Source organism: Vanellus vanellus (genome assembly GCF_965231255.1).
Source record: "Vanellus vanellus genome assembly, chromosome: 1".
Lineage (NCBI taxonomy): Eukaryota > Metazoa > Chordata > Aves > Charadriiformes > Charadriidae > Vanellus > Vanellus vanellus.
The window spans coordinates 11,594,064-11,608,348 of NC_138905.1; the positions used below are offsets into that span (position 1 = coordinate 11,594,064).

Sequence of the window (14,285 nt, forward strand, 5' to 3'; positions counted from 1 at the left end):
TTTATCACTTTGGTCTTGTAAAACAAACATATTCAGGAAACTACGAAATACAAAGTATTATTAGCAGCAATCCAATCTGTTGCTCTAGATAACCTTCTTCTGAGTAACTCTAACTAGGCAAAAATTACTACAAAATTGTCATCTGGAATCGTGTATTTATCCAAGTTCACATGGTCATCTAATGTCATGTCAAAACCACTTCTTCCCATCAGTCAGCATTACTGTAAAATTTTTGTCAACACACCATAGAACTGAGCGGGACACAGAGGAACTAGTTTTTCTTCTGAATTTCAATGGCCAGAAGTTCATTAACCATATTTTCTTGGTTACAATTGAGGTACTTACTGGAAACATAAAGGATGTTATGACGAAAGTTCATATGTTCTGTACATATCCTGTTGTAAAGCCAAAGCTAAATTTGTAACTAGAGATAGAAAGAGATCTGTTTAATGAAGTAAAATGAGTGGTACCTGCAGCCTTCTGCTGTGTCGCTTTGTATTTTCAGTGGGTTCATTCAGTCTTTCCTTATGTGTGTGTGTGTTTGTGTATAAATAATTATATGTATATATAGATGTTTGTGTGTGTGCATATATAGAGATTTATAAAAAGTAGGACATGTTCTTTTTACTAATGTATGTATTAAGTGAAGACCAACCCAAACTAAACTGTTGAGGTGAAGGCTGAAATTTGTGGAGTTTCTCGTCACACATGAAGGCACAAAGGCACAGGTGCATCTAATTCACTCTGGAGCCTTTTCCTGATTCTTGGATTTAGCAGGGATTGGGACTAACTTGTCACACTGATTGTTTATCTTAAATTCCCTAAAGCTGTTCCTTCCTGTAGGACTTGCCCTTCTCCTGCTTGTGCCTCACTGGACTTTGTCCGGTCCTTTTTCTCTTACTGCCCAGCACCTGTTTTGGGGCTAAGGCTAAAATAACGCAAAGTGTATTACATGGGGATACATATGAATTGAGCTTAAGTTCAGGTTATGAAATCCTAAAAAGGTACTTTCTTTTGATGCTGGTTTTCAGGACTGTCTTTAATAGTTTAAGTATTTGTGGCAATTCATGCCTCTTTCCTTGCCCTGTTCCTTCAGGTTCTGCTACAGTGTTGCTCCAACCTCACTTTCTTCAAGATAATTCCAGAATTTTCAGATACCTTTAGGTTTACCAGTTAATCATAATTCATTCACAGTTACTGTGCACTCTAACTGTACATTTTTGGGGTGGAGAGGGTGTTATTCCCCATACATTCCCCTACTGTTTCATTATATATCTCTTCAATGCTACTTCTATAAAAATATCCTCCTGTCTCTTTTCTTCTTATTCATCTCCATTTCCTGCTTCTCTTATCTTCCTAAAAAGTCCACTTCTCCTCTTCACCTTGTTTGTTGTAAGGTTATTAACTCTGACCTCATCGCCTTTCGTTTGATACACAAACTTAAGTTCACGAAGGATGGTTGAAAATTCAAAAAGCTGCTACTAGACTGGGCAAATGGAGAACTGCTTTCATCAAAGCGGATTAATAAAGTATTTTAGCTTATTTTTTTCCAATTAAACAAAGGCAGAGAAGTGATGTGGTTCCTCAGTAAAATAAGTGGAAAGAGTAAGGGTCAGTGAGGGGAAAAATTTGAAATCAAAGCCAAAGATTAGGACAAAGAAAGGTAGAAATCTACCTGTGGACAATTTAGGATGGAAAACAAATCTTTTCAGGCTACCTAAACATATAGTTTTCTGGATCCTATTTTCACTATGAGTTGTGACTCTTAATAAAGGAAAAAAAAAAATATCTTATGTATTCCCAAATAAGCACAAATCCCTTGCCTCAGTACTAGAAGAGACTACATGACTTTGCAGAACTGATGATGGACATTATTGCAAACCATTGAAAAGTAGTGATGACATGAAAAGTGGTAGCATTGCCTGTTGGATTTTTCTGTTGATTTTACCTGTATGTATTTGTTGCCTACCTATTTATTATCTTTAAGTTTGGTTTGGCTTTCTCCTTTTTTTCTTTTTTCTTTTTCTTTTCCTTTTTCTTCTTTTTTTTTTTCCTTACTATCTATAGTTTTTAGTATAGTGGGAACTGTATCTGTGAGTATGTTTTCATAAAATTTATGTTTTATTAAACTATTATATCCCAATCTGTTGCCCACCATTTATTTTTAAAAAGCAATTTATTATTCTCACTAACACATGGACACAAAAAATGTAATTTTAACTTTCTATGCATAAAATCAAGGAAGTAGTCTTATTTTTTTCTTTTTTTTTACAAGCTAAAATTTTACAGTACTCTAGTCTTGTGTTTGGCTACAGTAATCCCTGGATTGTTCTAATATATTTTAGCTCTATATTTGTTATTTAACTAAAAAGTCTTTTTTTTCCCCTCTATATGTGATTATTTCCTAGGAGCTGGGCCTTGTGATTACAGGAACTCTGCCTGTCTTCAATCTAACAAAGGAACAAAATGGGAAAATAGTAAGCTGTTACTTGAAGATAAAAAAAAAAACAAGCAAACCAAACAGTTCTTTGAACGATATGTACTGCTAAACTCCTTGAAAAATGTGTATTCCCATAAAGCTTTCTACAGTTTAATTGTCTTGAACACCAGAAACAAAGGGGTCGTCTCTAGTTGCCTGATAACCTCCTGGGAACAAGAAAATGCAGATCACCCTTTTTGTAGCTCTGAGTTTCAGGATATGACATCCCTTGATCTATCTCTGTGACCTATTGGCAGTGGAAATGCGTTAAGTGCTCAATAGATGGGAAGTAGATGATGATATTACTTAGCCCTTGCCAAGACAGGAAGCCCAAATAAATTTATAACAGATCTGTGAAGCTATGACATATCAGGGTAAAAGGAAATGATGTAGAGAATTTAAATTAATTGGTTGTAATGATAACAGAAAATAGGACTGTGTACTTAGATTAAAATCTAAGTATTAAATAAATACAATTCCCCATCCCTATTGCAGCCTGATAAGGAATAAATTTATATCCTTTTCACAAAATCAAAATGCTACTTTTTAAAATCAGAGCTAGAATATGTTTTATAGTGTGTGGTAAAATACTGTACATTTGGTGTGATACATTAATTCAGGTCAGTACATACAGCAGTTTAGACAAGATACTCTTTGATTCAGTTTCTCAGATCTTACATAGACTCAGCATGAATAAATGAGAGTGATCACTACCATTTCTTTTATTTACGTTCAGAATAGTTCTCATAGTTTCCCTTTAAAAACAAAACAAAACAAAACAAAAAAACAGATTTCATAATCTTATCTACAAGATAATGCCTGGAATTCACTGCGTCTGGTAGCAAAGTGAGAGACTACTGATTATCAAAGGATCTCTTTCTGAGAAGTAAACCAGCCATGGTACAGTACAGAGGAACAAGAGGCGAACTTGAATCTGCTTGACTTATGTCTCTACCTGAATTTTAGATTACTGCAAGGTGCATCTTCCAATACATATTCCAAATTCGTTTAATATGGAGAGGGGATTCAGGTGACACGATGTATATGACCACGTCCCTTTTCTGTAGTAAGAAAATAAATTACAAGTGAAGTATATGTGGTACCTGAGTCCCTGATTTCAAATGCTGATGATTGTTATAGTCACTCTTTTTTGGGAGGTTTGGTGAGGTTGTTTTTTTTTTTTTTTTTTTTAATTCATCATTGTATTATAGCCAAAAGAGGTTAATTGTTTGATTGTTTGGGGGTCTCACTTAACAATTGCCCAACCTAAGTGTTCAATAGTAGCTTTATATCGGTCCTAGTAATTTAGTGTTTATATCACTGGCAATATTAATGCATCATTTTTGCTTTCACCTGTTTTGTTCTTACTTTATTGTTTATTCATTCAGGAAAGCATCCATGTTCATCTTCATAAATAGTTTTCATATTCTATACTAAATTCTGAATATATTTAATGTTATTTTAAATCACTTGGGTATTATTTAAAATATTTAGAACAGAACATAAGTAAATAGGCAATTTTTTAAGTAGTGTCTGTCAAACATGAGATTAAGGCAAAATCAAAATTCACTGACTGTTGCAGTTATTCTGCATTGTAAACATGTCAAACATATTCTAACATTTTGGAATCTTACCAGAATCAGCTGATTCTTGGAGTAATGGGTGTTGATGTGTCTTTGGAGGACATAAAAAAACTGACACCCCGATTTACGGTAAGTCGCTCGTGTTGGTGTTTTCTCTTTATGTCTGATTTATGTATGATTTCTTTGCACGTTCTTTCATAAATCACGCAGCAGTGACTGGATGCGAGTCAAAATACCAGCAGGCTTCTTTTCATATATTCTTTTCCATTGTTGTAGATTTTTGGATGGTTTTCTCTCCAGCCATATATGTGCTTCTCTGTGAATTATCCATCAGAATGTATCTGTAAAAGACATCTTTTACATTGGGGGATATATTCCAAGCAATTATTTTCCTGTAGCTTAAGGCACTGCTGTTTAGTTGAGTGTTTGGTTCTTGTCACAGTGTAGAGTACACGATCAATTCATCTAATATTAATACTTACCATTTATATGGACAGTTCTTTATAGAAAAGTTCTTTAATATACGTGTCTGTCTGTACCCTACTCAGAATGATTGGTTTATATATTAAGATATCTAGCTAGGGAATTTCTCAGAAAATAACTAGTACTGTGGAAAACAACAGCCAAGGAAGCAAAGGAACACCACAGATTTGACTGAAAGCAAACACAAAGTCCTGCATCTAGAATGGAATAATCCCATGCCACAGTACAGGTTGGGGCAGAGTGCCTCAAAAGGCAGGAAGGGGCCTGGTGGTCACGGTGGAGGACAAGCTGCTGATAAGTTAGAAGTGTGCTCTTGCGGTAAAGGAGGCCAACTGTGCAGTGAGCAGATGCATCAGGAGTACCGTGTCCAAGTCTGATCTCCGCAGTACAAGAAATACACTGAGGCACTGGACAGAGGCCAGTGCAGAGCCACTGCGTTGTCCAAGGGGCTGGAGTACATGGCATATGAGGAGAAGCTGAGGGAGATGGCTTTGTTCAGACTGAAGAAGAAACCTAATGGGTTATCTAGTGGGAGTTCTAGGGAAGAGGGCCCTCAACATTTCTGGAAGGTTTGTAGCGAAAGACAGGAGGCAATCGACATAGTTGTGGCAAGGGAAATTCCAACTGGAAATATGGATTAGAAAAATCATTGTGAGGGTGGTTAAACACTGGAGCAGGTTGCTCAGTGAGGCTGTGGAATTACCATTGGAAGTATTCAAAGACCCTTTGACACCTAGTCCAACTTTGAAGTTGGAGCTTATTCTGAAGTTAACTCTGCTTTCAGTGAAGGGTTGTACCAGATGACCTCCAGTGGTCCCATCAGCCTAATTTGTTCCGCAAGTTTATGGTTCTAAACCAGTAAATATTAAGAAATTTTCTTCTGTATGTTAATCTCTTGCGTATTTCATGATGTCTGAGGCAATGTATTTTCTTTAATATGGCCATTGCTTGAAACCATTAATTATTCTTTCTTTATTACTTGAAACTTTATAATGCCAAACTTCATTTCTTTCTTTCAGCTTTGTCCAAACGGATACTATTTTGCAATTGATCCTAATGGGTATGTGCTACTTCATCCAAATCTCCAACCAAAGGTATGAAAAACCTTCTAATTTATTTCTCTATAATAAGAGGTCATTGCCAGAAACAGCAGAAATATCCAAGATCTGCTGAAAGTGCCGGAGAACCAGAGAGCAATAGTAAAGATTTCTTAGTTGTGGGGGTGTCAGGAAAATCCATGGTGCATGTATGGCTTTACCCAAATCTGCTTTAGTCAGCACAAAGACCAGCTTTGCCTCATATTGAATTTGGTTATCAATAAAATAAAAAAGATGTATATTTTACACACACATTTAATAAAAAAATAATCCCTCCAGATTGAGAGAATGTATGGATTGTTCACAGATAAAAAGTTAGAAACAATAATGAATCCCTTTAAGTATTGAAAACCAAACAATGTATCCATGTAGTTCAGTTGGTAATAGTAAAAAGTCTCATTAAGATGGTTTGGGCAATATATGGCCAAGATAAATGCAAGCTGTCAATACACAGGCAAATAAGGCTAGTACGGCTTTCAGACTTCAGTGGCACCCTAAGTTATTTTTTAGCACTTAGTACATTTTAGAGAAACTTCTTAAGTAATGGAAGCCCGTATTTGCTGCCTTTAGGCATGGAAATATTGGGTGTTTTTGTAAATTGGATGCACATCCATCACTTTATTCCTCCCAGCTATGTTCCTGTGGCAGAATAGCAGTAAGTCCTTGACCTCTTGTCTGTGTGACTGTCCTCTCTTGTTTCTTCACCAGAAAGTCCTATCATAGCTACAAGAGGGATAGCAGAACCCCTTTTCAGTACTTCACTATTTAACTGTCAAAAGCAGAGAAAGAAATTAAGAATTTGTCTACATATCTTGGTGACACATTTAATTCTTAAGCTGCGGAAGGTCAGCATTGTGAATATGCGAATTAATTTCCTGGTGAAGTAATGAATATGTTTGAAATCTTTTGCCAACAAAAGAAGAAAAAAAAAAAAAAGCTTCTGAAGAAGAGAAAGAATAACTTGATCTTAACTACTGATGAAATAACCCTTTTGAATTATTTTGAAAGGACCCTTTTAAAAAGAAAAAAAAAGAAAGGGAAAATAAGGTTTTTATATAGTCTTCATAATTCAGATGGACTTCAGTTTCTCAATATATGCGTTAGGTTTTAATGTGTTAAGAAATGAAAGGTTTGATTTGATGATTTTGCTTGGTGAGTTATTCTGAGACAAATATATACATCATTACTGACCGAATCTTCTCCTCATTAGAGATCATTAGAAACTCAGATTATAGCAAGTGGTCTATTTACCTTTTACTTATATGCAAATGAAACTATCTTTTTGTTAACAGGAGGAATATAAAATGAAGTAATGTAGTATTCTCAGTTTAGGTACAATCTTGTGAGGAAACTGATGGATATGGATTCTGTTCATCTCATACGTGCTATTATACTACAGTGAATACTTGTTACACTGGAGAATAAAAACTATATCCAGGAAGACTAAGATGGATTATTATGAAACTAATTGTCGTGGTTTGTCTGTGTAGTCGTCTGCTTAAAAGGATGTGAAAGTCCAGAGATGTTTTCACATACTGCTCAAATGTTTGATTTAGAGTATGTTTAAAAAAGGATATCTTACGTGATATGTTTTATGTTGTAGAATAATGTCTAAATGTAATATTAAGCATCTGCATTATTATTATTGTTATTGTTGTTATTAACAGTTACACAGACTAGACTTTTTCACTCCCAGTTTGTTTGGGGTGGTGCATGCTATTCAGACTGATACAAGAACTACGGTTTAAAACTAAGGTACACTACAAAGACAGATGTATTTAGAACTCATGGACTTTCTTTAACATGTCATATTAATTTTAGTTGAACTTCCTGGTAGCCGTTAACTTATTAACAAACAACATCTTAACCCTCTTTGCCAGCAATATTTCAATAGATGTAGACTAAAACATAACTACGTCTTTACCTTTGAAGAGGTGAGGGTGTGTTAAACTTCCGATGGTCCCTTCTTCTGAATGTCTTCCGCTTTCCTTCTGAAAATCTGTTACCTCAAATCAAAACTGGTTCAACACAATTGATATTTTAAGAAATTGTCTTGCAGTATGATCTCACCAAAAAAAACCAAACCCAAGCTCCTAAATTCAGAACTTGTAAAGTCATTTGCAAACCTGAGAAAATTTAACAAAAGGCAGGGTCAAAACCAGAATAAAATCGTTAAGAACTTTCCCGTCATGTTCTTATTTGCAAACAAAATCTACGTCAAAGCACAACACAGGAAACCTGTTTTTAACTTTTAACTTTTTAATATAGTTTTAAACTGCTTAAAATACCATTTTTCCAGTTTGTGTATTTAGTTATACTACATTTTTAAACAAATGCTTAAGTTTATGTTTTTCTGCCAGTTTTTTTTGTGTGTCTGTGCATATGTGCGTGTATTTTTCCCATTGTCCTGGGAGAGAACAGGTGGATAGCCCACCGAATAGACATAGTCACTGCAGTGAGTGCATTGAGCATGAGTTAACAAGATTAGTCTTAACCAGATAAGATTTGAAAACAGTAAATAATTAAATTTCTGAATGTGTTCTAAAGATTAGCATCCTTTTCTTCATTTTCGTGATGGTTCTGATCAAAATCCATTTAATGGTAAATATGAAATTGCGGGTGCTTTCAGTAAGGTCCAGTATTTTGTCTTATGGTTTTTAGTTATGAAAGAAGTGTAAGAGGTTTTAAGAGCAGATACGATGGTAAACAAAAAGTGAAACTTATCTTACTCTGTATTTTAATTCTGGCAGAGTATGTGGGAGGAACAGCACTTTGATGACTTAATTCACATGATTTAACATACGTCTGTTTTTTGTATCCCTAGACAAAACCTATGTGTAGGTCTGATAGAGAGCGCAGAACTCTTGATCAGAATGAGGGTAGTCTCTGGTTCCAGTAAATGTGCACTGGAGAGTAGAGATGTTGAGGGAAGACTTCCATTCTATAAGTAGGCTGTTTACTGAGAGTGTAAAAATATAAATTACTGCTTTTTTGTTACTTCAGCAAATTGGTGTGGGCATACCAAAAGTTAAATTGAGAAAAAGGAGACCCAATGTACAGGTAACTTTGGATGGAGGTGATTAGTGCGTTAGAATGCATAGACCTGGAAATACAATTAGAAAGCTTCTGCCCTGCTTACTAGGAAAAATCTAACTAGAGAACTGTTTACTTTGACAAACAGCTTCCAAAGCATGAAGCTTGCATCCCTCCTTGTTTAAATAATAGAAAACATGTTATTGGCTGTAGTGAAGGGCGTTCCATTAAATTATGGTGCTTTACTAATAGGTGCTAATTAGAGCCGTGCTGTTAAAATGATTCTTCAGATTTTGAAATTAATTTGAAGACTGAAAAAAAAAAAAAAAAAGAGACTACTAGTGCTGGCTTTGCTTGCATAAACCCAAAGTCAAGAGAAGATCATTCTTACAACTTTATTGTTAAATGTTATTGTACAGTGTATGCTGTATAACATTACAGACTTCGAATGAACTGTTCAGGTTTTTTTTTCCGGGGAAGTCAGGATAGGGCATATGTTTTATCTGCTGTTTACATCAGGTTGCTCAGTTTAGCAAACCCAGCTCCAGAGGATTAACTGCCATTAAGCGAACAGGGAAAAGGAAATTAGTAACATTTATGTAATGCAATCCCTGAGCACTTAATGAAAACTTAAGAATCATTAAAGTATAGAAAAGATTAACTATGTAACTACAAAATAACAAAACTAGGTACAATATACCATGTTAATTTCTTACATGTATGGGAATATATAATGCAAAACTGGTGGTTTACATAATACCACCAGTAAAACATGGTGTAAAATCCCGACTTAATTCAGTTCAGTCGTTTCAATGAGCCTCTAGTGGCTGTGCTTATACCACATGTAGAAGACCACCTCTGGGCTAGGTTTTTTTGTTTATGCACTGGAGAAAACAGCACTGGAACATAAAAAAATCTCAATTTTCCACGCACCCTTGGCTGTTGGTGGGTTTCCCTGGCTGTGCCGGCTGCCCAGGGAGGTGCAGCTCTGGGCTCCCATCCTCACCACATGCCCCTGCCTCTCTCTCTGGGGCCCAGGATTTTGCTGCCTAATTATCAGAATTTATTGTAAAACCCTAACAGCCCATGTCTTCATTAGCACTGCAGGTGTGAGTAGGAACTAGGCTCCTGCAACTCACACCAAAGAAGACTTCTGTAGAATTTGTGAGAATACTGACCTCCCAAAACACACAAAAATAACATTTTCATAAACAGGTTTTTTTTTTTTTACGTTGCTGCACCAGTTCTTTCTTTCTTTGATTTCTTCTTGATTTGTCATTGAAGTAATAGATCTTTGCCTTTATTTGTCATGCTGAAAATGGATCGCACTACCTTTATTTGCATGCTTCGTTGCTAGTGATTTACTTCTGTTTTGTTGTATTAAGTTGTGCTGGTGAATGTGGTGGTGGTGTGTTTATTCTAGTCATGTCATGTGCATGACTGGAAAAAGAGAAGAGCAAACTGAACAGTAAGTTTGTTTCTTCATGGCTTGGAATAAACCCCACTAAATGGCAACCTTGGAAGAAAAAATTATGGAGCCCAAATACTGGTAAAACCACATTCTTGGGGGAAAAGGCATAGCAGGGAAAATAGTCTTCCATTTAAAGTACGGGTCTAGGAATCTTCTATTCTAATTTCTAATGGACTTCTTTGTGCCTCAGGCACACCACATAATCTATCGATCTATGCTTAGTTTCTTCACCAATTAAGTCATTAATAAGCACCTTATAAAGAATGTGTGGTGATGTAAGTCTTAAAAAGAACAAGAACAAACACTTAATGTATACTTGAATTTTGAAGGACTGTTAAAGTGGACTATTTTGTCTTTGGGACTCCTTAACGATGGCTAGCCCAGGTTATCATTTGAAATGAATATTGACCTTGATTTGATGTGATGGCTTTTTTTTTTCCATTTTTTACCATTTCTTTTCTTCTCCTTTCCTTTGTGTGTTGGAATGGAATGTGAACTTCACAAATGCCTCCTCTGCCATGCCAATGCCTTCATGCATGCTGTTTCGGTTTGACCATGCTATTCATTATCCATTGCATGTAAGAAAATGTATTTTTTTTATTTATTTTTACGTTTTAGCCTTTTGCTATTTATTTTGAGACTGTGGATTTGGGCGGGGGGGAAAGAAACTGCATAACAATAATTAAATTGTTTTGAATTAGCAGAGAGCATATGTTAATGCTACTATATTAAAGTTGCTAGTTTTATCTATCCTATACAAATAGGAATATAAAAATGTCTTTGAAGTTATCAATAGACATTTAAATGAAAAGCCCAGGATCTTTGTCTGAAATCTTTCCAGGGCATATTCTCTTTCTGAGAATAAATTTATTGGCTTTTCTCTTAGCAGACCATAAGTCTTGCTAAGAACAGGAATGATTCTATACACCCAGAAACATGCACATTTCCTTCTCAAGAATATGAAGGAATCATCTTTTGTCTTCTAACACTGTTCTATAATACAGTCTTGAAAATATGGACTACTGTTAAGCTTTTAATGTTCCAGTCCATTATATGAAGGCATCTTTTATCAGCTATTGAGGACGTTACTTTCTTTCCAGTAGGAACTGGAATTACATACATAAATTGTGATGAAACATGCTTGCATTCTTTGATAGAATAGTCACAAGTATATTTTTCATGTACCTTTGCCAGACAATGTTAGGATAGAAGGAACATAATAATAATTTTGAAAGAATGGACTTTAGTCTACCCTGTTAGTATAGCTAAATCACTGAAATCCTCTAAAAATGTCATTATCAGAATTTACAGTAGTCTTGAAGTAATAGTATTGGCTAATGACAATTTTTGTCTTGCTAATCATATGAGAAACTGTGCTCAGTTACTGATAAAACTAGGCCTTGAGATCCTTTAATGGATGAACTGTCCTATTACACAACGCAAAGTATTATCAATCAAAAAAAAATCAAACAACGCAAACTGGATTTTTTTCATATTTTATTCTAAACTATCAGATTTAAATGATTAAATAGCCCCATACCATTTTTTTTCTACCATACATAATATAAAGTCAATGGGGCTTAGCCAAAACTATCCCCCCCCCCCCAAAAAAAAAAAAAAAAAAAAAAAAAGAGTTGGATTCTTAAAAACTGATACGGAAAAGGGCTCTGTCCAAGTAAATGCAGACAGTAACCCAGAAGGGAGTAGAGGCTGGAGGGTGGTCATACTTCAGCAGTGCTACAAAGGTCTTCCCCCACTCTTATGGGACGAGGGTTACTACAGATGCAGACCACCAAACTTCTCTGTGCTCCATAGTTGAGGGCTGACATCATGTACACTTCGTAGGTCTTGAAGCTGCTGGGTCACAGTATTTCTGTACTACAGGTTTCCATCTCTTAAGTTCAGATAACAGTACTGATGTCGAGACATTCATTCAAAACCACAAGGTGTACAGGGAAGTCCTGTAATGCTGACAATAACAGTGTTTTTTATGACAAACAAATAATTTACTATAATTGCTGCCTCTTTGAGTCTTGACCCACAGTCCATTTCCACATCATAATGGCAAGCCTGTAGCCTGCTTTTGGCAAAACTGCAGAAGAGTACAGTTGCCCCATCTTACTGGTCAGCTGGAAAACTCTCCCAAATTTCTCTGGAACAAAATCTCATATCTGATGCTTCCTCTGATGTGTCTTTTCTCACCCTTACAGTCCATGACACATCAGCAGTAGGGAGAGCAGCACCCCATACATGACAGACTGTGGATGGACACTGGCCATTAGCATTAATTTGATTTTCACTTATCCAATTAACCCCTCTACCCAATGAAATAAAATAAATGAGAAAGGGCCACTAGTAATTCATCATGTTATAAAAGATTGAAATAGATGGGTAAGTACACCCAGTTAAGTAGCTTCCTTTGAAATAATGGGATTAGAATGATTTGTAACATTACGGTACTCTGTCTTTATTACTTGATCATTCAATATCTTCTGCTTCAGAATCCTAAATCCCAGGAGCCTGTTACGCTGGATTTTCTAGATGCTGAATTGGAAAATGATATTAAAGTTGAGGTGAGATTACCTGGTTTCTTACTACTTGTTGCTGCTTGTATTTCACTGTATAGCAACTGAAAAGCAATAAATGTTCAAGATTTTGAATGGGAATTTATTTCACTATGAATTTAAATTTTTAATTTGTCAAGATGATGACTTTATAGAGAGATGAATTTATAATGAAACAAATTGAAAACCAGTATTATTTGTGGGCAAAGGCAATGCATTATATTCCTCTCATTTTTAAATTCTTAATTCTTCTTTCTTCTTCATTAAAGACAATTCTTGGGAAGGGGGCTTGTATTTTTTTTCTTTTTTTAAACAGAACAATTTTTAATAGGATATTAAAATATTACCTGAAATATTTTAGAAGTATTTTCCTATCTCTAATGCAAGTATATTGCTGTGGTGAGAGAGAACTGAGAAATAAAGTCTTGACAAAAATTCCTCTGTATATTTTCAGTTACTAATTTTGTAATACATTCAGAAATCAGAATTTTTAAAAATGTTTTTTTAATTTCATGAAATAAAATACAGGGGTTTTAAACATTTTACATATTTTTCGCATTTTTTCACTTCATTTGCAATTGTTCTTTCATAATGACACTATTGGTATCTGTTAAATTCCACCTTAAGGTTCTTTAACACTCCTGTTTCAGACAAGAATGACTCTTAGACTGGAATAAAAATGTTTTTGGGAATCACTGCTGCTATCAGAACCACACAGATGTGCTGGGGAGCGCAAGAACTGCTAGACAAAACTCTTCCTCCTCCACGCAGAATTCATACTCTTTCTAGTGCCCAACATCAAGGGGTTTTATGGGATGGTCTTGCTATGCAACATATACCAGAGTTGTTGTTTCATAACTCTACTGATTCAGTATATGTTTGGATAAAGCAACTTTTAATTAGAAAAACCCGAATACTGGAAACTTAACTTTTTTTTAAAGAGCTATGACTCTCATATGCATTACCATTTTCTGTGTTTTTATGAAATGTTATATACAATATATATTTTGTAAAATATATAATATATATTATGTTATATATATTATATGAAGTATTATATACATTATACATGCAACACATAGTTTTTCTTTCTTCCTTGCCTATAGATCCGGAAGAAAATGATAGATGGGGAAAGTGGAGAAAAAACATTTGAAACACTGGTCAAGTCCCAAGATGAGGTAAGATAGGAACACAGGCAATTACATTTACTGGAACAAAACCAGAAAAATACTGTGAAATGGTGAAAAGACGTTCATTCTGTAATGTCAGTTTGTATCATTTTTCCCTTTTGATTTGCTAGCTTTACTGTCTTACACTGAAAGAAATTATGTACTTCTGAAAAAAGAATTGTTTTGTTTCTTGGTTTCTTTGGTGCATCATTAATCAGGCAGTTGTTGATGAGGTCTTACACTTTGTACCAGGAAATGGGCCCAGCCTACTTCTGTGTATGAATCCCAAAACAAAGTATTTAATTTGCCTGTGGAGATGTGTGAGGATGGGTTTGGTAGTTTATATTGCGGTGGAAGAAAGTAGTGAGAAAAAATATAACATTTATGTGCCATAAATGAAGACTAT

At 35.1% G+C, this 14,285-nt stretch overlaps 1 protein-coding gene across 5 annotated transcripts in view; it reads left to right on the forward strand.

The window, feature by feature from the left end:
• CACNA2D1 (calcium voltage-gated channel auxiliary subunit alpha2delta 1) overlaps positions 1–14,285 on the forward strand; it is a 437,732-nt gene that overhangs the window by 381,015 nt on the left and 42,432 nt on the right. For 2 of the 5 annotated variants that reach the window (XM_082498408.1, XM_082498409.1), the window contains exons 16-21: positions 2,409–2,477; positions 4,117–4,191; positions 5,565–5,639; positions 8,646–8,702; positions 12,648–12,719; positions 13,817–13,888. In XM_082498408.1, the coding sequence (XP_082354534.1) occupies positions 2,409–2,477; positions 4,117–4,191; positions 5,565–5,639; positions 8,646–8,702; positions 12,648–12,719; positions 13,817–13,888 (420 nt within the window). The remainder of the gene's footprint in view (positions 1–2,408; positions 2,478–4,116; positions 4,192–5,564; positions 5,640–8,645; positions 8,703–12,647; positions 12,720–13,816; positions 13,889–14,285) is intronic. The other 3 variants (XM_082498410.1, XM_082498411.1, XM_082498412.1) reach the window with 2 other exon arrangements.